Below are 23,723 nucleotides of genomic sequence, written 5' to 3' on the forward strand. Positions count from 1 at the left end.
TATGCAGTTTTCTCCTGTAAAATCTAACATTTGAGTTTATGACATATGTTGAGGTTGATAGATAGATCTCAAATTCCTTCCCGGTCACTAATATTCTATTGTTTGAATTTCTAGCACAGTTTATTTATCCATCCACTACTGATGGCACAGTAAGGTGGCACATGTGTTTTGTGAGTATAAATAAGGCAAAGAATGTTGAACATTCTTACCAAGCCTCCTGTACATGAAATGTGAGAATTATCGGTTTTGAGCACGCGCCTATCTTTACATTTAATCCATTGAAGAGATGATCTTCAGAGAGTTGTTATCAATATATTACAGATTACGTTTAAGATTGCCCTTTGCTTCCCTTCCATTCCAGCAGCTGTATTGTCAAATCTTATTCTGATAGTTTTGGAATGGCAGCTTGTCTTTTAATTTACTTTTTCCTAATTGAAACCAGTTGAGCAGTTTTTCCTGTGTTTGCTGGGCCATGGGTTGTTTTATTTTACAATTCTGTTTTTCATGTATTTTGCATATTCTATTGCAGAATGGTTTGTCTTCCTCTTTACATTTCAAAGAGTCCTTTTCACATTCCAAAAACGAATTCTTCTTCAGTTGTAGACTTTACACTTCTCTTCTGCTTTGTGTAGCTAACCTTTCCTCTGTGGTTTGTTGTTGTTTAATACATAGAAGTTTCCAACTGTGGTGAAGCATTTTTTTTTTTTTTTTAAACTTTCAAAACATTTCATAACTCCTGTCTTCTCCTTTCTGGACTCAAAAACTATTCTCCTATATATTCTTCTAAAAATGTTAAAATTTCTTTATTAAATTTAAACTTTCAGAGCATTATAGTCTTGTATGAATTTTCTTCATAAAGATTATGATTTTTATGTCATTTCTAGATCAAAAGAAATACTTTCAATTTTCATCACTATCAGATATTTTAAAGGTTTTTTTTTTTGCTGACATATTTTCTTTCTAGTATGCTAAGAATTTTAATCAGGAATAGATACTGAATTTTATCTACTGCCTTTATATTTTCACTTTTAATGAGACATTTAATAAGCTAAATTTGATATATTCCTTCAATAAAAATTTTGCTATTGAGTCATTTTTGTATATTTGGGACAAACCCAACCTTGTTATGATGTGGTAGATTTTTTTTTAAAGAAATGTGTGTATTGTGGATTTGATTCCTAGAATCTGCTTAGAATGTTGCATCTATGTTAACACTTAGAATTAGATTTAATTTTCCTATCTCATTGTGAATTCAATTTCTTTTTATCAGTTTGTTTAAACTGCATGGAATGAATGGGAAAGGGTTTTTTCTCATACTATATATTGGTAAATATGCTATTGAAATATTTGTTAAAAGTTTCCTTCAAAAATATCTGTGAATGAAGGGTGCACTGATTTTTAACTACTAGGTCAATTCTTCAATGGGTTAAGCCTAGTAAGATTCTTTTTCTTTCATTATCATTTATATAAATAAGATTTGTCTTGAAAATATTTCATATTCAAATATACTGGGTTAAGCCTAGTAAGATTCTTTTTCTTTCATTATCATTTATATAAATAAGATTTGTCTTGAAAATATTTCATATTCAAATATACTGGAATAAAATTCTTTATGGCACTGTTTAGCTTGTATTATTTTGGTTTTGATATATTAATTCCTTTAGTGATTCTTCTTATTGTTTATTTATTGCTTCTGATGTTGTGACCTACCTTGGTGAACTTTTTTCTTCTCAATAATCAAATATTTAATTTTGTCTGCTGTGTTAGTTTTTTTCTTTTTTCTTTTTTTTTTTTTTGTCACTATGACCAAATTACCCAACAGGAACAATTTAGAGGAGGAAAAGTACATTTCATTTCACAGTTTCAGAGGTTTTAGTCAATTATCTGCTGCTCTGGGCCTGAGATGAGACAGATCATCATGGTGGAAGGGCATGATGGACGCAGACAGGGAGAAAGGGGGAGAGGGGAAGAAAGGAGAGGGACGGGAAAAGGAGAGGGAATATATCTAAGGCCACACCCCCAGTGATCTACATCCTCCAGAATGCCCCATCTGGCTAGAGCAAGCACCCAGTAGTCCAACCAAAGTTTAATCCATCAAATGAATTAATCCACTGATGAGGATACAACTCTAATAATCTAATTCTTTCACCTGTGAACATTGCTACATTTGATAGAATCTTTTCAAGACATGAACTTTATGGGGGACATTTAATATCCAAACTATGACATTTACACTTACTGTATATGTTTTTATTTTCTATATTTAACATAGACTCATGTGTATTTTAGATTTCTTCTAATTTCTTTGAGTTTATCCTACCTTTTTAAGTTGAATAACTGTTTCATTAATTTTTGGACTCCCCCCATACTAAGTATTTTTAGCTGTTTACCTATTTTAAATTTCTATAGTAACCGAGTCAATAAAGTTTTAACATATAGTGTTTTATTTATTTATTTATTTTTTGTGGTGCTGGGGATTGAACCCAGGGCCTTGTGCTTGCAAGGCAAGCACTATACCAACTGAGCTATATCCCCAGCCCCATATAGCATTTATTATACAATATATCTAATTTTCTCTAATGTCCAGTATGACCTTTGGTCTATAATCTTTATGTGTTTTTGAATTTCTAAATAAAGAGTTATACATTTTTTCCTGTGATTGATAACAGTTGACAGTAATATTAAGGATTGTTCTTTTGTGTGAAAATGTGGTATATATGACAGTAATTCTTGAAAAAAAAGGTATCACTAACAGTGGTGAACTTTATAAATCCAAATTGCCAATATCTATTTTATAACTGTCTAGGTTAATTTATAATGATATGTTTGATATGTATATGTATGTATAGTGTCTTTTGTATGCATATTTTACAAATTTTTTAAAATATTTCTTTACATTGAGATTCACTTCCTCAATTTTTACCTTTACTGGTTTGAAAGTAAAGTGTGACACCTGAAGAATTCAGTATCGTTAGGACCATTAAATCCCATGATTGTTCTCCTAGCATGTATGTTTGAATTGTACTTTGTTGCTTATCTCCCAATTAGATTTTATACAAATTGATTTCCTTTGCATACACTAAACTTTTTTTCTTGGGAATCATACATTTTAGAAATTCCTAGAGTTAATGTTTGTTGAAGAGAAGATCTCTTTGCTTTTTAGGGAAAAGATTTCATTTCCCTTTGGTCTGAAAATAATAAGTTAGCTTATTATTTGAAAATGGGCTGGCAATTATGTCCTTTAAGAATTCTTAAGATTTTTTTTCAATATCCTAATATTCTAATGTTATTAAGTAGCCAGCTTTCACTTTTTTTGTTCTTTTGATGATAATCTGTCTTTTCTCTATGGCACTTTTAAGGTTTCTCTTTCATACTCTTTAATTTTGATATGATTAATCTGGAAGTTCTGTTTGGGTGTTTTTGTTATTGTTGTTTAGTAGTGGCATTGTTCTTCATAGGATTTATTGTGATCTCAGATTCAGGATTTATATTCTTTTACTTCTGCAATTTTTATACAATATCATCATCAATATTAGTTCACCTTCTCTTTACATCTACTTTTGGAAGCCAATCACATGCTTCTCTACTTAATATTTCTTTTCATTCTTTTTCTCATGTATTGTTCTGTTTTCCATTTCATTGATACTCTCTTTAGCTGTGTTTAATATGTTTATTATCCTCCATTTGGGATTTTTTTCAAATTTTAATAATCATTTTATATTAGAGACATTGGATTTTGTTTTCCAAACTGGTCTTTTAAAAAGTCATATTTTGTTCTCAAGTTTTAAATTTATGGACTGTTAATATTTTTAAAAGGTTTATATTATATATCAGCTTAATTCAGTGTTTATTATCTGTTTTATGGTCTTTTTATTATATATATATATAATTTTATTATATATATTTTTTTATTTTATATATATATATATATATATATATATATATATATATATATATAGGCATGACTTGCTTTGTTTCTCCTGCTTCTGTATCCTGGTAATTTATTGTCACATATTGTCTACAATTAGGGCATTATTTAATTTGATGAGTGAGAATTATATAAGCCCTGGGTTGAGAGAAACTGTCTCCAGATAGAACACACTCTAAGTCTGGTAGACTAACAGTGGCATGTCAACTTATGTCAACTTTGAGTTCATTAAATTCTTGCTTTTTTATTTTCAGACCTCCCAAGATAGTAAAAGTTTTCATCTTAAACTTGCATGAAAAACCTGTGCTTTTTAGTTCTTCATGAGATTTTATTGTACCAACTTTGTGACCAGGCTGAAACAGAAATCTTTGTCATTTCTTCTGTTGAAGTATGAATTTCTTTTTCTCACTGTGTCTTTTCACTCAGTTTGAAACATTTCAAAAAGTCTAGCTTTGTGGTAAAAAGTTTTATAACTTGAATTTGAAGAAGTTGAAGACTTTGTCTCAAGTCTCCAGTGTAATAGATTAAAAAAAATATTTGGACATATTGAATTCTGAAGATATGCCCAAGAGAGCTTTGTTTCCAGTTAAACTTAAATCTTTAGTTTTCTCCATGTCATAGTTTTTGGGCTTTGGAAATTCTCTCTTACTTGCAATATGGCATGCATTTTAAAAGGTGTTCCTTATATTTTATCCAGAGTTTGTTTGGTTTGAAGTTTCTAAGAATAACTATCCTCTATGATGAAGAAATTAAATATCGCATTGAACTATTTTCATTTAAAAATGTTTGTGTATGAAATTTACTTTAAAACACTGGATGTTATATAAAAACAATTATTCTTTATGTAAGTTAAAAATAGTCACCTTTCAGATAAATATACTTATCTATGTATATGTGGAAGATCTTGTCAACAAGTGGTATTATATCACTTAAATTCCATAAATTTTCTTAGTATCTACACGTGCAGTATTTTAATGATAATGGCTGTGAATAATATCGATAATGATTAATTTTCTATAAAATGTAATAAATTCACATGAGGATTTAAAATTTTTCCCTAAAGTCCTAAAATTTTGGGCTCTGATTTTTACATCCTATGTGAAAATTACTTTGAGTCACCTTGTATGAAATCCTTACCTTGACTCTCCTACTAATAAACACACAGAGGAGCATTTCATGAAGTCAAAATAATAAAAACCAAGGAAGAAATGCATTTTATTTCCAAATTATAGGTTTATAAATTATGCTGACTTTTATTAAAACATTTCTCTATAGTTTTTCATAATAAAAAATGGGAAAAGATGTTGCACTTATCTTTTTCTCTCTAACAATGACTGAGTATAAAATATTACAATCTTTGTTTCTGGTTTTTTTTGTTTTGTTTTATTTTTTTTTATTTTTATTTTTTTTTTGGTACTGGGGATTGAACTCAGGGACACTCTACCACTGTGCCACATCCCCAGCCCTATTTTGTATTTTATTTAGAGATAAGGTCTCACTGAGTTGCTTAGCATCTTGCTTTTGCTGAGACCTGCTTTGAACTGGAGATCCTCCTGCCTCAACCTCCTGAGCTGCTGGGATTACAGGCATGTGCCACTGTGCCTATCTACAAAATATTTCAAAGCACAAACACATTGGTTTTAAATGGTGATAGGGAAACAAAAATAGACTTGAAGATAAAATAAAATAAAAATTTAAATTTGAGAGTTTGAGAAACACATAGGATCTGTGTAACTTAAATATTAAAATCTTAATATCATAGAAAACAAAAGTAACTAGCAACAGTCATTCATGATGTCAATTCTTGAATGAATCTTTAAGTTAATACAACCTTATAAATTATACAAAACTTTATCAGGGAGATTATTTGCAGTGAACTGGTGAAAGACAAATGAATATACAAAGATAATTCTGGCTGGTATTAACAGAAATTGATTAAATCACATGAAAAGTTTGTGAGGGTGATTTTTAGCAATACCTTTTAGCAGTTAGCTATTTATGGAGACATTTAATGAAAAAGAGACATGTAAAAAGTGCTTAAATTCTAGTTATATATCAAACTCTGTATAAAGTAAAATTAAAACAGCATTTATATTAAAGACATTTGAGAGAAAAATACCTGCCCAGCACACGTGAGTCACTGAGTTCCATCTCAGCACCACAATAAAAATATATATACATATGCACATTTTTTTAAAAATTGAAATAATCTATTCCCCAGCTCGTTTCTTTATCCTTTTTCCTTTGCTTTGTAGTTCCTTTGATATTTATATAATACAAACTTGCATGGCTTTTAGGATGATAATTATTGGTGTAAATAAGTAATGTCTCTGATATCTAGATTTTCTATATTTCCACTATGTACTCTCTGTATATAATCCCAAGGACAGTCACCTTCCTTTGCATTATTGTGCACAAGGTGAAATTATTAATCATTATCAAGCAATCATTGGTCAAAACTGACAAAAGAATTTGAATAGAAATATCCACCAAATTTTGTAATAGTTCCTTTTCTTAATTTGCTATGTTCTTTTTATTTTATTCAATTGTTTACATTTTTTTTTTGCTAGGATAAAATTCAAAAGTATTCTAAAAAAGGAGATAGCATAAAAAAGACTATAGGAATGGACCCTAAAATGAAGCTAGACTATCTAACCTGAAGTCTACATACATTAGTCACAACTTGGATTTAATTAACAGTGATTATAGGATAAACTAAAGCAATTGTTCACTTGTTTCTATTTATGATCTTAACAGGTAGAAATTTTTCTAAAAAAAGAAAAAGAAGACACTGGTACTTACAAATAAAATTCCACTAATGAATAATAATAATAAATATATATAGAGAGAGTGTGTGTGTATACATATATATGCCATGCATATATACATATATGTATGTATATAAGTGTTTATACATATTATGTAGTACATAATGTATCATATAGAGGTATATGTATATATAATGCATATATATATATATATATTAAACACAACTACAAGTGTTTTTTATAAACCAACATCATCATAGCAAAATGTTATTTTTTTCTCTAGAATTATAATTTTTAAAAAGCCAATACTATGATACTGCAGTTCATAAAATTCAGTACTTTTGTGCTGCAGAAATTCACTAGAATTCTGGCTTACCAAGAAGAAGTTTTACATTTAATTGTTTAGTATTTATATTTATATTGAATGGCTTTTATTAGTAAGTTAAATTTTAATCACTACACAAATGATTATTGAGACTGAAAAGGGACTTGATAATGCCATAGGGGTAGAAATTTAATTCAAAACAATTAAAATAGAAAACTTTCCTAGAGAAGGATGCAAATATCCAGCTATACAAAGGTCCAAAGTCACCAGTAGTTAATTCAACCAAGTCTACCCCATGATATCTTATAATCATATTCTCAAAGTTTAAATAAAAACAAAAGATTGTTAAGACTACAACAAAAGAAAAGAAACAAATAGTACCTTCATAGGTACCCATTCTCCTAAGAGCAAACTTCTTGCAGAAGTCTTATAGACAAGGCATGAGATTTTCACAGTACTAGAGAAAAAAAAAAAAAATCTGCCAACCAAAACTACTGTACGTAGAAAACTATCCTTTATAAACAAAAGAGACATAAAGACATTCCCATATAAATAAAAGCTGGGAGAATATATTCCACCAGACCAATCCTAAAATACATGATAAAGAAAATTCTTCAAAATGAAACCAAGAGATATGAACAAGAAGAAAGTATTAGAAGATATAAAACTCAATGGTCAGAGTAACATACAAAGAAATTAAAAATACTCTAATATTATAAACATTGTGCAAACAATTCATGTCTTTAGTATGAATACTGAAAGAAAAAACTCAAAATAATAACTTCATTTGTAGGTTAAGAGATAGGTAATACCAAAATACACAAAATTGAAAACCAAATTTTCAAAATGTGGGGAAGACTGGAGTGCAGGTGAAAAGCTCCTTTAAAAAAAAATACTTTCTATTTCTTTCTTTTTTCCTCCCATTTCTGTGTTGCTGTAGTTTCAAATAACTTGTTATAATCAAAAGACATTTTTTTGGTAAGCCTATGGTAAGCAAAAAGCAAAAATATGTAATGGACAAACCAAGTATAATAAGAAAAGAATATAACAAACTATTAAAACAAATCATTAAATCACAAAGATAACTGAGAGGGAGAAAAAAAGAATAGAATTACCATAAAACTAGAAAATGTGTTATAAGATACCTGTAATAGAACCGTACTCATTTATAATTAACTTAAATTAGAGTGATCAAATTATTCAATTAAGAAGCATTTGTGACTAAATATGTTAAAAACAAAGAACAAAAAATAAACAACAACAACAACAAAAATAAGACCAAACTATATGTGGCTTAAAAGAAACTCATTTTACTTCTAAGATATGTATAGACTGAAGAGTGAAGAGATAAAATGTTATTTTCCATTAAAATTAAATAAAAAAGAAAGAGGGTATAGTCATGTTTAGGTTAAGTAACTTTAAATCAAAATCAGGAAAAAGGCATAAGAAAGGCATTATATGATGATAAACAGATCAATTCAGCAAGGGAAAATTATTCTAAATATAAATGTACCCAAGTTTTGGAACATTTAAACTTACAAAGCAAATTTTAATCAACTGGGAGAAGATAGATTCTAACACAATAATATAATACACCATTTTCAACAATGAACAGATCATCCACACAGAAAAATAACAAGGACAAGGAAACCAAAATTGAACCCTATAAGGAACTGGACCTTACACCAAAAGTATCTAACAGACTCCTACATAAAATTCTACCCAACAACGTCAGGACACATGTTTTTCTCAACAGCATATGGAGTATTCTCCAGTATAAAGCATATAATGGGTCACAAACAAGTCTTGAAATTATAAAACATATTAAAATCATATTGATTATCTCTTCTGAGCAGTGTAACAAACTAGAAAGAAATTACATGAAAAACTTTGAAAACTATACAAGTTAATTGAAATGAACAACCAATGGATCAAGGAAGATATCAAGAAGGTAATTTAAAAAATCCTTAAAACAGATGAAAATGGAAGCCCATATAGAAAATACTATATAGCAGAGGTGTTATTGGAAGGGAAGTTTGTAGCAATTCATGAATGCATCAAAAAGCATAAAGTTCTCAAACAACCTATCACTGAATTTCAAGGAACTATAAAAAGAAGGAAAAAACCCTCAAATTTATAGAAAGAAAAAGTAATAAAGAACAGAACAGAGATCAATGAAATAAACACTAAAAAAGCAATTCAAATGATAATTGAAGAGCTGGTTTGTTGAAAGGACAGTACAACAGAAAAAAATCCTAAACTAGACTAAGAAAAAGAGGAAAGACACAGAAAAGACCAGAGATGGAAGGTGACACTTAACACTTCACACCATAGACATACCAAAGATTGTTAGAGATTATTATAAACAACTATGCACAAAAAATTTCATAACCCATAAGAAATAGACAAATTCCTGGACATATACACCTTACCAAGATTGAACCATGAAGAAATAGAAATCTGAAAATAAAAATAATGAATAATAAGATTGGATTGATAATAAAGTTTCCTATTAAATATTTCTTCAATTCTGAGTTCTACTAAAAATTAAACTAATACTTATTCTTCATAAATCACTCCAAAAAATTGAAAAAACTGATATGGTGGAACATGCTGTAATCCAAGAGACTTGTGAAGCTGAGCAAGGAGGATCATAAGTTTGAGACCAACTCAGCAACTTAGGTCTTGCACAAAATAAAAAACAAAAAGGTCTAGGAATGGAGCTCACTGGTAAAACACCCTTGGGTTAAATCCCCCATATCAAACAAATGGACCAAAAATCACAAAAATTTGAAGAGGAGGGAACTCTCCTCATTCCAAACTCATTCTCTGAGGCCAGCATTACCCATATACCACAAAGCATGAAAAGAGTAAAAAAGAAGGTAAGAAAAAGAAGAGCAATAAAAAAGAAAGAAAAGAAAAAAGAATAAAAAACTACAAGTTAATATCCTTCTTGACTATAGATGCAAAAATTCTTGACCGAATGGTAGCAAACTGCAACCAACAGCTTATTAAAAGTATTATTCACCATGGTCACATGGAATTCATCCAAGAGATTCAAGCATGAATAAAATACACAAATCAAAAAATGTGACACTGTCCTTCAACAGAATAAAAGACAAAAACCATATGATCATCTCAATAGACTTAGAAAAGGCATTTAATAAAATATAACTCACCTTCATGATAAAAACGCTAAAAGCATAGTGTATAAAAGGAAAATAACTCAACATAATAAAGACCAAAGAGCCAATAGCCAACATCATACAGAATGAGGAAAAGATGAAAGCTTTTTCTCTGAGATTTGGGAGAAGAGGAGGTTACCTACTTTTGCCCTTTTTATTCATTGTTTTGGACATTCTAGTTAGAGAACTTAAGAAAGGGAAAGAAATAAAAGACATTCAAACTGGAAAAGAGGAAGTCAAATTGTTGCTGTTTGCCAATGACATGATTTTATACATAGAAAAATGCAAAGTCTCCACCCAAAAGTGAATTTGGCAAAGTTACAGAATACAAAACCAACATAGAAAAATAAGTAGCATTGCTATATATTCATAGTGAATTATCTAAAATAGAAACTAAGAAAACAATCCCATTTACGATAGCTACAAAACAAGCTAGAAATAAATTTAACCAAACAGGTGAAAGATGAAAATTATAAAACATTAATAAAAGTAACTGAAGAAGACACATACACACACATATACACACATACACACACACACACATGCACCACATGGAAAGACATCCCATATTCATGGATTAGATACTACCAAAGAAAATCTACATGTTCAAGAAAATACCTATCAAAATATCAATTGCATTCTCCACATAACTTGAAAAACATTCTAAATTTACATGGAACCACAAAAGAACCCAAATAGCTAAAATTGCCTTAAACAAAAAGAAAAACCAGGAAATGTTATAATGTCTGACTTCAAAATGTACTGCAAAGCTGTGATAATTAAGACAGCATGGTACTGGCATAGTCACAGACCAATGGAACAGAATAAAGAGGTAGAAATAAACCCGGACAACTACAGTCAACTGATTCTTGACAAACTTACTAAGATCATGCATTGGAAAAGGGATAGTCTTTTTAATAAATGGTACTGGGAAATTTGTTCATCCACATTCAGAAGAATGAAACTGGATTCCTATGTACTATCAGTTACAAAAGTCAACACAAAAGGAATTGAATATTCCAATATGAGACCTGAAACTATGAAACTACTAGAAGAAAATAAAGGGGAAATACTTCAGGACACAGGAATGTACAAGGGCTTATTGGACAAGACCCCAAAAAGCACAGGAAACAACAGCAAAAGTAGACAAATGGGATCATATCAAATTACAAAGTTCTTCTCAGCAAAGGAAACAAGTAAAGAGATAACTTACAGAATAGGAGAAAGCATTTACAAATTATACTTCGGACAAAAGTTTAATATCCTGATTATATAAGGAATTTAAAAACTCACTACCCCCAAAAAACACAATTAAAAAATGAGTAACATATCTTAATAAACACTTCTCAGAATACACACAGATAACCAAAAGGAATATGAAAAAATGTTCAATATCATTAGTCATCAGGAAAATGCGACTCAAAACCATAGTAAGAACAGCTATTATCAAAAAAAAAAAAAAAAAAAAAAAAGAAAAAAAAAGAAAACAATTGCTGGTAAGAATGGGGAGAAGAGGGAACTTCTGAATACTCTTGGTGGGAATGTAAATTAGTACACCCATCATAGAGAACAGTACAGAAGCCCTAATGAAATCAAAATTAGAAATACCATAGGACCAGCAATCCCACCACTGGGTATATATCCAAAGGAAATGGAATCAGTATGTCAAAGAGATGTCTACACTCCCACATTCATTGCAGGACTCTTCACAGTATCAAAGAAAGGGAACTTAATTATCCATCAACTGATGAATGGTTAAAGAAAATGTGATGTATACATCATGGAATACTATTCTGCTATAAAAAAAAAAACAACTGAAATCTTCTCATTTGTGACAACAGGGATGGAACTCAATATCATTATATTAAGTGAAATAAGCCATACACAAAAAGGTAAGTATTGTGTAATCTCACTCACATGTGGAATTTAAAAATATTTTTCTCATAGAAGTTGAGAATAGGTTGGTGGCAGAGAGTGGGGAGTATATGCAGTTGAAAGAAATGGGAATAGGTTGATCAATGGGTCCAAGTTATGATTAGGTAGGAGTAAAAAATTCTGGTGTGCTATTGCACAGCGGGATGACTATAGATTAAGAGTGCATTGTATTCAGTAAGCTAGAGGTGTCTGAATGTTTTCACCACAAATAAATGATAAATGAGGAGATAGATATACTGTACAAAGTATATAAGCAACAATATATCATTTGGTATCCTTTAAATATGTATAATTTTTAAGTTTTATGTATTAGTAAAAATTATAAAGTAAAAATAAATAAATAAAATGTATAATGACTCTAAGTTAAACTTTATTTATTAAAGACTGTATGCCTACCAAACACACATAGGAATTAGGACTTATTAGGACTTAACAATCATATGCCTTTTAAATGCTCGATCATATCTGACCTTCTGAAACACAAATTCTCCAAGTGGTTTTTAGTAAGGTTTTTCCCAATTAGGAAATTATTTATTTATTATTGTTGATGGTAAGCTATAGTCAAGTGTTAAATGTGCAAATGTTGACCATGGTTTACTATATTCTATTTTATGTGGTGCTAGTTTTCTGTTTGTATACCTTTGCATTTTACTGATTCCTTACAGACAAAACTGTGTCTTTATGAATTGTCTGTAAGCTTTCTGAGATATAAATTTCAGGTTATTTTGAAGTTATGCCTGTTTGTATCATTCGCCCACTCAAGACATCACACATTCTTCCAACCACCCCCTACACTTGGAACAGGCACCCAATTAATATACGCCAGGCAGGCCACCTTGCTCTTCTCCTTCAAAAATTCCGAAAAAACCATCTGCTCTGGGAGGCATTCCAGCTACAATAACCACCTACTTCTTTCAATTGCCTATAATATCTGCATCCACTTTCTTGAGCACTGATTACATTTTTTGCCATTGCAAAATCCATACGGCAAGATATTCTCTAAATCCCTTCTAGAGGTATTTAACCTTCTGTCAGATATCTACATTCTCTTAGAGTAATAAGATAAGCTTGCATACACTTCTTCCATGACAGAATGAGGAAAAATGAGCTTCTAAATAGTAGGAGAATTAACATTGACTCTTGGATCAAGATGTTTAGCCAACCCAGTTAGGTGTTCTGATTAGGGTTTGTGCCAAACACTCATGGAGATTGTTCAGTCAAATTTTCTAATTGGATTCTTTTTTTTTTTTTTTCTTGTGAACATACTATAATGTAGAATGTAAAGAATTGTTGTTATATTAGCATATGTTGAATTTTAAATTTTATTATATAATACTTTCTAGGCAATAAAAACTAATTTTGATCTCAAGATATTTTTGATAAATATTTTAATGAAATAAAAAAATATCCAGAACATGTTTTATCATGAAAAATAGATGTAACAAAGAACATTTCTTTTATTTTTTGAGATCTTAAAATTCATATAACTGTCATACTGTATGATATCAAATTCCTGAATTCACATGAATTTTCTCCCTATTATATCAACAACATGCATATGTCCATGGGGTTGTTCATTGTCCAGGTATTAAGCTGAAGACACACATTTCTGATTCTAGCAAAAGTCAGGCCCTGTGAAAGATAAAGGTCTTTCTTTATATTTCCACAGCAGGGATTTTAGATCAAGAGACAGGTACCAGAGAACTGAGGACAGAAGAATTAATACACTGAAGCTATGTACTAAGGAGACACAGTGGGAAATTTCTGCCAAACTAAAAGGGCAAAGTACTGAGTGGAGGTGGTAGATGGCAAGTTGGAGCCAAAATCATGGGAAAAGAGAGCCAAGAGATTAGATGTAAGCACTGTTCCCCTCATTCTTCCCCTCAACACGTCAGAGTGGAAAAGAAAAACACCAAGAGGTGATCAAAGAATCCTAGCTGTGGGAGCCCCTTTCCTGTGACCTAGAGAGACAATGCTCCTCTCATAATTTTATAACTTATTTTTCATGGGAGCAGCAAGCACAGCCTGACTGGAGGAGATGTCCAGTCAGGTAGAGCTGAGGAGGCCCTAGCACCATCACACAGATCTTACCATGCTGAGAACAAAGCACCCTAGTTATAAGCCCCTCCCACAATACACACTTAAAAGTGTAAGGAGGATGAAATAGGAGGGGACTTGGGTTAGCACAAGTAATTGGTGACTTCAGGGTGTCTCTAATTAGTTCTTTTTCTCTGGAGGACCCAGATACACCTTTTTAAGAGGAAATGCTTTATGCCTTTGGTACCTAAACATTGCTAGGGGAAGGAGTAATGGAAGGGCAAAGCCAGGGAGTGGAGAAAGATGCTTAGAAACACTGGGTGGCTGCATCAATGAGAAAAGGTTTCAAACCAGACATGAGTGAAATACTTTAAATGACAAAACCAGTTGTTTACTCCATGAGAATGATGACTCAGGAACAAGATGGTGTCATTCCTAGAAATAAATGAAAATTATTCTTTTCTACAAACATCTGATTGCTTTGTATTTCAGTGCTTATTTTGTCATGGTTAATGCCAAAGCTAGTAATTCTTATATAAAAAATGTAATTTGCTCAGTTACTCGTACCATTAACTTGACCCCCAAAACATAGATAAGAACAGAAAAAAAAAATCATTGGACCTTCCATTTAAATTTAATAAAAGGTTTAAAATTTATATCATTTAATGCCTACTGTGTATACAGTACATGAAAAGCAATTTCCATACAGATATGAATAAGACATGGTTCTTACCTTTAAAATTTTAACCTAATAATTATTTTCTATAAAAGTTCCAATAGGAAGCCTTTCAAGAAAACGTCTACTTTTTTTTTTACTCTTTAAGTCATTCAACAAGTATGTTTTGAATTTTATTTCGATTTATTTGGAAAGGTACACCTGTTTTTTGACTGTTTAGAAAATATTAATTATCACCATCAATATGCTTGCAATATTTCCTGCCAAATAGAAAAGAGCAAGGATGGCATACATCTCTGGGCTTAAACATCTCAAGATCACATAAAATAATTCACATAAAAGCAAAATTAAAACTGTAAATCAGTATACATGTGCTATTTTTTAATTTACATGATAATGATAAAGGTCAACAGTCTTAGAGTGGAAAAAAAAATAACTGAGGCAATTACCTAGGATCTGTTAGCAACTTTATCCTCATGTGAAATCAAAACTATTTATATGAACAATAGATCTTAAATTAATATTCATTTTAAATTTAAGAAAAAACCTGTAAACTTAGAATGACACATAGTATCCTTTCGTAGGAAGTATTTATGTTTCACTTCATCTATTTAGACCCTGAAGAAATATGTATATAGCAGCCCACATTTAAATAGTTGTATTGTTTGCAAATAATTTATAGTATATCTTGATATAGGCATTTCTTGTCTGAAATTTACAGATAAGATTTCCCTGAATGAGAATTTAGCTCAAAAACCCCATAAAGACAATAAAATGGAACAAGATAGAATTAATTTATACTAAATAATAAAAACTATATAACATAAGAAAATGAAACAGTTAATGTAAGCTAATATATACTTGCGTGTGTGAACAGAAATAGAAGTGGCTTACACATAAAGTGAGAACTACCCGCTGGGCACTGCCCTCAGTGCTTGACAGTGTTGACTCATTTACTCTTTACTGCTCTATAGAGAAGGTACTATTGCTGTGTCATTTGATAGAAGAGGAAACTGAGGCACAGAGAGGGGTTGAGTTGCTCCCCTAGGTTCATTCCATTGGTAAGTGGGGGAGCCTGGATTTGAACTCCGACTGTTAGGTTCTAGTGTGTTTGCTGTTACTGCTACAGCCATTTCAAACATCAAAGTATGTGGCTCATGTATGCATTCTCTTTTCTGACAAACAAATAAGCAAAACTGTATAAGTAAAGGACTTGTCTGTTCTAGAGTCTCTATTTCAAATATTGTTCTAATTCACTATTTTGTGTAGCACATAGGATTGGAACTAGAACGCATTACATTTTGTAAAGAATCTGTGTCTCTATTACTGCTCAAAATGTCACTTAAGGTGAGGAATCTGTTTAGAGTCCTCATCCACGGTATTCTCAGCTGTAACTATTGTATACATCCCTAAATCTCAGAACATGAAATTTCCATTCTTCTCATTTGCTTTCAAATCTATCCACAGTCATTTGAACACTTTCTCTCAGAGTAACAGTTTGTCATGTGTTACAGGGGTAGCAAACTTTCTCCGTAAAGGACAAGAACCAGATAGTAAATATTTTAGGTTTTGTGGGTCATATGGTCTCTGTCACAATTCAGGTTTGCCCTTGCAGTTCAAATGCAGCCATAAACATCAGAAAAACTAGTGATTTTGGCTGAATTCCAACAAAACTGGTTTTCTTTTTTTCTTGTTTTTTTTTTATTTTTTATTTTTTAATTTTTTACAAAGGAAGCAGAGAGTTGGAATTGACATGATCCCTGATCTGACTATGCAATAGTGGGAAGTATTTATTTTTTGGTCTGCTTTTTGAAGGGAGTATATTTTGAAAACACTTCCACATTTAGAGAAGCCACTTAATTCTTTGACATTTCCTGTGTGTCTCTATCAAATTTGTATTCTCTTATTGACCATGATTTTGACTGGAAAACCATGTTAAGCTAATTCTTGTACATCCTGTATTTTCACATTTTGTGTTTGATATAACAACTCTGAATAGTCTTACCAAAAGCATTCCAATGTATAGAGAAGGTAACTTTTACAACCAGAAAGTGTAATATTGGCCTAATTCCAATTTTGTATTCTTTTTTACTATCTAGCACTCTTTGCACTGCATAGAAAAATTATGTGATTATTATCAGATCCATGTTAACTCTCATTTCGTAGAGTTTTCAGAAACTTTTAACTCCATTTTTCCCTTTCCGAGAGTCACCTAATATTTCTGACACAACTTCCTAAATTGCAGAGAATTATTGTTTTCCTTCATTATAATATCTAACCTCATGTACTTGGGTTAGAATGATAATTTTGATAGTAAATTCTACTGGGAATGAAAAGGAGAACTGGCATTACACTAGCTACACATTCAATTTAATTTAATCCTATACCAAACCTCAGAATTAGGAATTGCTACTCCATTGTTACAGGTAATGAAATTCTGAATAAGCTACCTAAGGTTTCACAGATGATAAGACATGGAATCTAAAGTCAGACACAGAAAATAAACTGAAGGTTTGTGCTCTTTGTATGATATCATGAAATGTTTTATGGCTGAGTTATATAGGAAGCCTGATATAGTTTCAAATTTCTCAACCATCAATGTACCTCTTGTTTCTATAAACTCTGCTTTGAATTCGCTGTATTTCTTAGTGAGAACTGTGAAAGTGTGCTTATATAATTTGAACAGTGAAGTTAAAAATCATAGAAATAACTTCAATATGAGTTTTATTACTGTTTATATGCTAGAGAAGTTGGAACATTCTGAATGAAATTAAAATGCATTTCATTGGTGTGGAATCATGAACATTTGTCAAAATTGTTTTGTACAAAATTCCCTAGGTTTTCACAGCTGTATAAATGCTCCCTCAAAGAAATAAGTGCAGAATGAATAAAAACAGATGTGGCATTTTTGCATGCTATCAACAAAAATCTTTTTATTTCATCTTGCCAATATCTTACTATAATTTCATTTATGGTATAATTATGTACATAATGGGCATAAAAAAGGTACATGTCAGTGTCAGTACTTATAATGGTTTTCAGTAGGATTTTCTGGTTACTTATATTTCTCTAGAGATTACCTTTGCACAGAAACTAATTTTGTATGTTTTCTAACTAAAACCCAACCTTTCATGCTGTGCACTCAAAGCTACAGCAAATATTCTCCACTCTATTAAAAGTAATTGAGTCAGAACATTTAAAGGCATTTTAAATGAATGTGCACTGAATATTCTCCAACTTGGTCAGGAAATAGATTTAGGGAAGTTTTTAATACCCTGCGAACTTTAAGAAGAGGAAATTACCTTTCGTTATTTAAGGCTAGAGAAGATTGGGCTTTAGACCTCTAAGACAACATGCTATCATCAATCCCAAGGAGGAAAAGGGACTGTGCTATAGTCACCAGTGGTTCATAAGTTGTGTTTTCACTGTTGACATTCAAACACCAAATAAGATTCCTTTTGGCACTCAGATATAGTTAATTTTGTGTAATACAAGCTTAAAAAATACTCATTCAGCAATACTCATAAATAGTCAAATAGTCCAATATTCAAGTTCTCAACATTTGATGTTGAAAGTGTTTATATATATGCACAAAACAATCTTTTGTGACTCTTCCAAAATTAAATGACACTCAGTACAGATGGGAAAATTTGGGAGAGATGTAATAAGCTGGATACTTTAACAAAACCCCATACCAATGCTTTACCTGAAAGGATAAATCATATCCTATGTTATTTTCCAATTGTTAATCTTCCAAAGTGTCATGCTAGTTCAACATTAATGTGGATATTAGCCATATTTACTTAAAAGTTTGCACATAAAAATATTTTACAGCTTTTAATTGTTTCAAATTTATAAAAGGGATTAAATATATTTTAACAAGCACCTACACAAGTGACATGATTATTTTATTCCAATCTGAAAATCTAATTATCACCTTCTTATGAAGGACAAGGATCAGCTTTATAGGCAAAATAATGTATCCTATCAGTGGGACAAGTTGTCACTTTTTAAAATAATTATTGCCTTTGCAAATAAAATTGTTACAGGGTTCATCTCATAGAAAAAAAAAAAAAAGAGATGAAACTCCCTCACACTATTACACATCAAAATTAACTTCCCACAGGTTTTTAAACTCTTCACTATACTTTCACTGTTCTGAATCATAAAGTAAAACTGACAGCATTATTTGCTTTTTAAATAATACAAGTCTAATATGTGCCATCTCAATTTTTGGTTATTTATTTATTTACTTATTGCAGACCTGGGCATTGAATCCAGTGCCTTGTGCATGCTTGGCAAATATTCTAACACTGAGCTACATACCCAACCTTGTCATATCAGCTTTTAAAATAAACAAATTTAATACACTACACAGATTCTAATTGTGTTATAATATGAAAAACTCATGGTTCACTTGTAAAGATAGCATGTAAATGTTCTACATCTTTAAAAACTAATTGGTATTATTAAGCAATTACCAAAAATAAACACTTGCTATAGATTTTTCATTAAATGACTTGTATATAGTAAATCTTTTTTACTTATTTGTTTTTCTAAATGGAAATACAAGAATTATAGTTGGATCTGGAGTCGTGGCTCAGTGGTAGAGCCTTTGCCTAGCATGTGTGAGACACTGGGTTTGATTCTCAGCACCGCATATAAATAAATGAATAAAAAAAAAGCCCATAAACAACTAAAAATAAAAACTATAAAAAAAGAATTATGTACATAAAATATATAAAACTTGTTAAAATAGTCTTAAATAAAACACAGAATTACTTTTTTTGAAAACTTTATAAAATAATATTTTGCATGATCCTTAAATCCTTCTAAAATAAAAAAAGATATGTGGAAAAATCTTTTAAAACAAAATAGACTATGTAGTAAGTCATAGTAATGCTATTATTTTTAAATTTAATTACTTGCAAAACAGTTTAATTTTTTTGAGAATGCCCTCAGTTCCAATTAGAAAATTATTTCAGATATTTTGACATTTATTTAATTTGCAATGCTACAATTAGAAAAGAGTATCAACACTTTGACTTTTAGTTGTACTGAAGCAAAGCTCCTTCCACGTCAGGTTAAAACTGGTCTTGTTCATCAAATGTGATCAAAAGCTCCCTAATTAGTCGCAAGACTGAGGTACAAGGATGGCCTTTGACCTCCCACCACACATCGCTGAGATTTTGGCATTTTATAACAGTGTGCTGACTGGCATTCAAATGCAACTAAAATTACACTTTGCTGAAAGAAATGCATTCTTCCACCTGATAGGACTATTGATGTAAACCTCCTAAGTCCTGACAAAGCAGCACAGCAAAAGAATGGCCTTAATAGTGTGCATGCTGAGGGAGGACTCATCCTCATGTTCTCCGGGTGGTTGAATTCCTGCAAAAGCTGAGTGCATGTGGGCGTGCGCCCTCTGCTGGCTGGATTCCTCAACTTCTTAAAAGTACTCAAAAATGTTCTCAAGTCTTGCTTACAGAAAAGATGCCCTGAATCTTCTTTCTTTCTGAGTTAACAAACTATGGGAAATTTATTAAGAGTTTAGATTTTAAACAGAAATTCAGACAGTTGACAAGAAGATGTTTCCATGAAGATCACAGTAAAATTAGATTTCTAAATTATTTATCCTGAAAATTATTTATCCTGGAATAATTTGATAAATTATAATGTCTCAAAAATAAGAGCCTCTAATAAAAGTCTGAATTTTTAAAATTGATAAAATTACTTAAATACACATTAAATACATATTTCTGATAAATCTATAAATGTGTAATAATACATTGAGTTTAATAATTTTTCCCATAATATACCAAAAGCAATTTACCCATTATTTTAAGTTAATTTCTTCAAAAAACATAATTGTATTTAAAACAAATAGAGTTCAGTTATAACAAACAGAGTTCAAAATGACAAAACACACTCAAATAGCCAGTTATCTCTATTCTTTGTTTTCCAATTTGTACATGATGGAACAAAAATAGCTCCTTTATTTCATTAACTTTATTAAACTCCATTATTGACATTTGACCTAATTTCATCCAGTAAAGTCAATCATATATGGAATTGGCCCATGTATCGCATTGATACCTCACATTCACCATGTATAGAACTGAACTCATCTTCATTCTACATACCACATCATGACCAATTACTAAACTATGAAGCAACAGCCACCTTTGTCTTCTACTGGCCTATTTCCTTAGTCTTATCACATCCTTTTTTAAAATCCACTTTATCATATTATCTCAAGGGTAAAGGCCAGTTTCCAAGAAGACTACCCAAGTTCTTGTTTTTTTTTTTTTTTTTTTAATTATTTTTTAGTACTGGGGATGTAACCCAGAAGCTATTTACCACTGACCTACATCCCCAGCCCTCTTTATTTTTTTTATTTTGAGACAGGGCCTCACTAAGTTGTTTAGGGCCTTTAAGTTGCTGAGGCTAGCCCTGAACTTGTGATTCTCCTGCCTCAGACTTCTGAGCTGCTGGGATTACATGCATCTGATACCATGTCTGGCTATATTCTTTGTGATCTTAGTATAATTTGTAAAGCACCTTCAAACCTCAATTTATTATATTTCCTTATTTTCCTTTCTTCCTTCCTTTCCTTCCTTTCTCCCTCCCCTTTTCTCTTGCTCCCTCCTTCTCATTCTTCTCTCTCTTACTATACTTTTTATGTTTAATAACACTTTTCCTTAACACATGATATTCTTTCTATTGGCTCCAAGATCACTTGTGAAATTCCTACTGCTCTTGTTAAACCATGATTGGGTATTGTTTCCTCTAAAGTCCTGTTAGTGACCACTGCCCCACCACTGCATATGATTTTTTTCCTTCAAAGCCTCTTCATATGATATTCTAAATATTGCATTCATCTCACAGTATTTTACGTATTTGCTCACATGTTACTTTTCTGTACTAATCCATAAACTCTAGTTGGTTGGAATGTGTCAAACTCATCTTTTATCTTGCATAATCAAATTTTTTCCTGGTATATAGTAGCCATGCAGTTTCATGAAAGTGATTCCCATTATCTGGTGAAAGTGACTGTTTCATTATCAGACATGTGACAGACACAGAGTCAACAGGAATGAAAATCAGGATTCCCTTTCTCTCTCATTCTCTCAGGATATTGTGGGCTTGCAAAGGTAAATTATAGATTTATTTTATCACTGTAGCCTATGTCAGTGTGAGGACAAATCTAACAAATGAAGGAAGGTGGACAAAATAATAAAAGAAAAATGAAATTAGGACCCAATAATTTTATTTATCTTATATTAAACTTTGTTTAAAACCTGCCCTTATCATATTTGTCTTTAAACAAAAAATTTCCTTTATCTTTTAAACCAAACTGAGATGTGTTTTGAAAAATTCTTAACAGATTTTTTCTTTTAAACCAGGACTTTTCTTTTAAAACCATATCCATAGGTGTTTACTCTGTGATGTATTGAGGACATCACATTCTCTTTAGTTCCCTCTTCACTGGAGTGTGTGAGAACTTTGTGGAGCACAGGCATCTGAGAACAAATGCCAAGTCAGAGTTGCTGCTCATAGGTGTTTGAGGCCCAGGTCTGATATTAGAGTTTATAGTCTTTGCCGTTGCCTGGAAAAGGAGTCTGCAAGAATCATTCCAATCATGATTTCAGACTCTCAAAGAACTATCAAAGAGCCAAGATGAGAAAATGTTGGGGGAGAGTTAAGAGTGTCCCAGGAGCAAAAATGGAATGAATCTGAGAAACTCCAAAGGTGGGGTTATAGTTGGAAATAAGTGATAAGGTAATGAATAATAATTTCTTAGATTTATTGGGCACTTACGGTTTGCTACTCACTATCAAAATGTTCTTTGCTCATCATCATTTTGTCTTTGCAACAACCCCCCCAGATTGGTATTATTAGTGTCATTACACTAATTAGAAAATAGGCACAGAAAAAGGAGCAATTTTCCAAAGATCACACATCTAGGAGGTGGAAGAGAACTATTTGAAGCCAGGGTGTCCTAAAGAATATACTATGAATGTCTGCAGGAGGGAAGAGGTGAAATGAGGGAATTCCCTGATTCTTCATGTCATTGTTGTCTTCATGGTAAAATGTGACCCATAGGCCACATTTGTCCACATGGTGTATAAAACTGGAGCATTCTTCTTAGTGATTGCATGACCACAAATACTGGGCCTTTCAGTGACATATTATGCATAAGATTTGCAAGAATTGGAAGCATCTGTTTGGATGTGAACTCAAGCTAGCCGAAGCACAGAAAAGAACCATCAACCAGGAAACAGTGGTTGTGTTAGTCATTTGTAACTGTAATGAATATCTGAGATAATCAATTTGAAAAGAGGAAAGGTTTACTTCAGCTTACAGTTTCAGGGATTCAGGTACATGATCAGTGGGCCCTGTTGTTTTGGGTGGTAGGGTTACACACCATGGTCAGAATATGTGGCAGAGCAAAGCTATTCACATCATGGCAGCTGGGAAGCAAAAGAGACAAGAAAGGTCCAGGGTCCCAAGATCTCCTTTAAGGACACATCTCTAATGATCTAATTTCATTCTGCTAACTCTACCTACTAAAGGTTCTACCACCTCCCAATAGCACCATGGGCCAGGGACAAAGTTCAAAATCATGGTCCTGTGAGGGATATCAAAATCAAGACTACAGCAAATGTACAATCAAATGACATCAGCCAAATGAAAATATCATTAAGATTGCTAGAATGTTACCAGATGCAAAGAATCCAGAAACAAAGTAGAAAGAGGACAGTTGGAAATTCCAACAAAAGATATAATTGAAGAACTAAAAGAGAGTAAGAGTCACGGAAAAGAGCACGGCATGAAAAAACAAGCATATATTTTAGAGACATAGTTT

The 23,723-nt window shown here is 31.5% G+C and overlaps 1 protein-coding gene across 13 annotated transcripts in view; it reads right to left on the reverse strand.

The window, feature by feature from the left end:
* Window positions 1-23,723, reverse strand: part of Dgkb (diacylglycerol kinase beta) — a 640,490-nt gene that overhangs the window by 222,033 nt on the left and 394,734 nt on the right. Inside the window, exon 22 of one of the 13 annotated variants that reach the window (XM_047561050.1) lies at window positions 13,728-14,613. The exons of the other annotated variants lie outside the window; for them this stretch is intronic. Coding sequence (XP_047417006.1) covers window positions 14,508-14,613 — 106 coding nt within the window. The 3' untranslated portion in view covers window positions 13,728-14,507. Of the gene's footprint in view, window positions 1-13,727; window positions 14,614-23,723 lie in introns of those variants that run through there. 13 annotated transcript variants of the gene reach the window in all.

Source organism: Sciurus carolinensis, chromosome 8 (genome assembly GCF_902686445.1).
Source record: "Sciurus carolinensis chromosome 8, mSciCar1.2, whole genome shotgun sequence".
Classification (NCBI taxonomy): domain Eukaryota; kingdom Metazoa; phylum Chordata; class Mammalia; order Rodentia; family Sciuridae; genus Sciurus; species Sciurus carolinensis.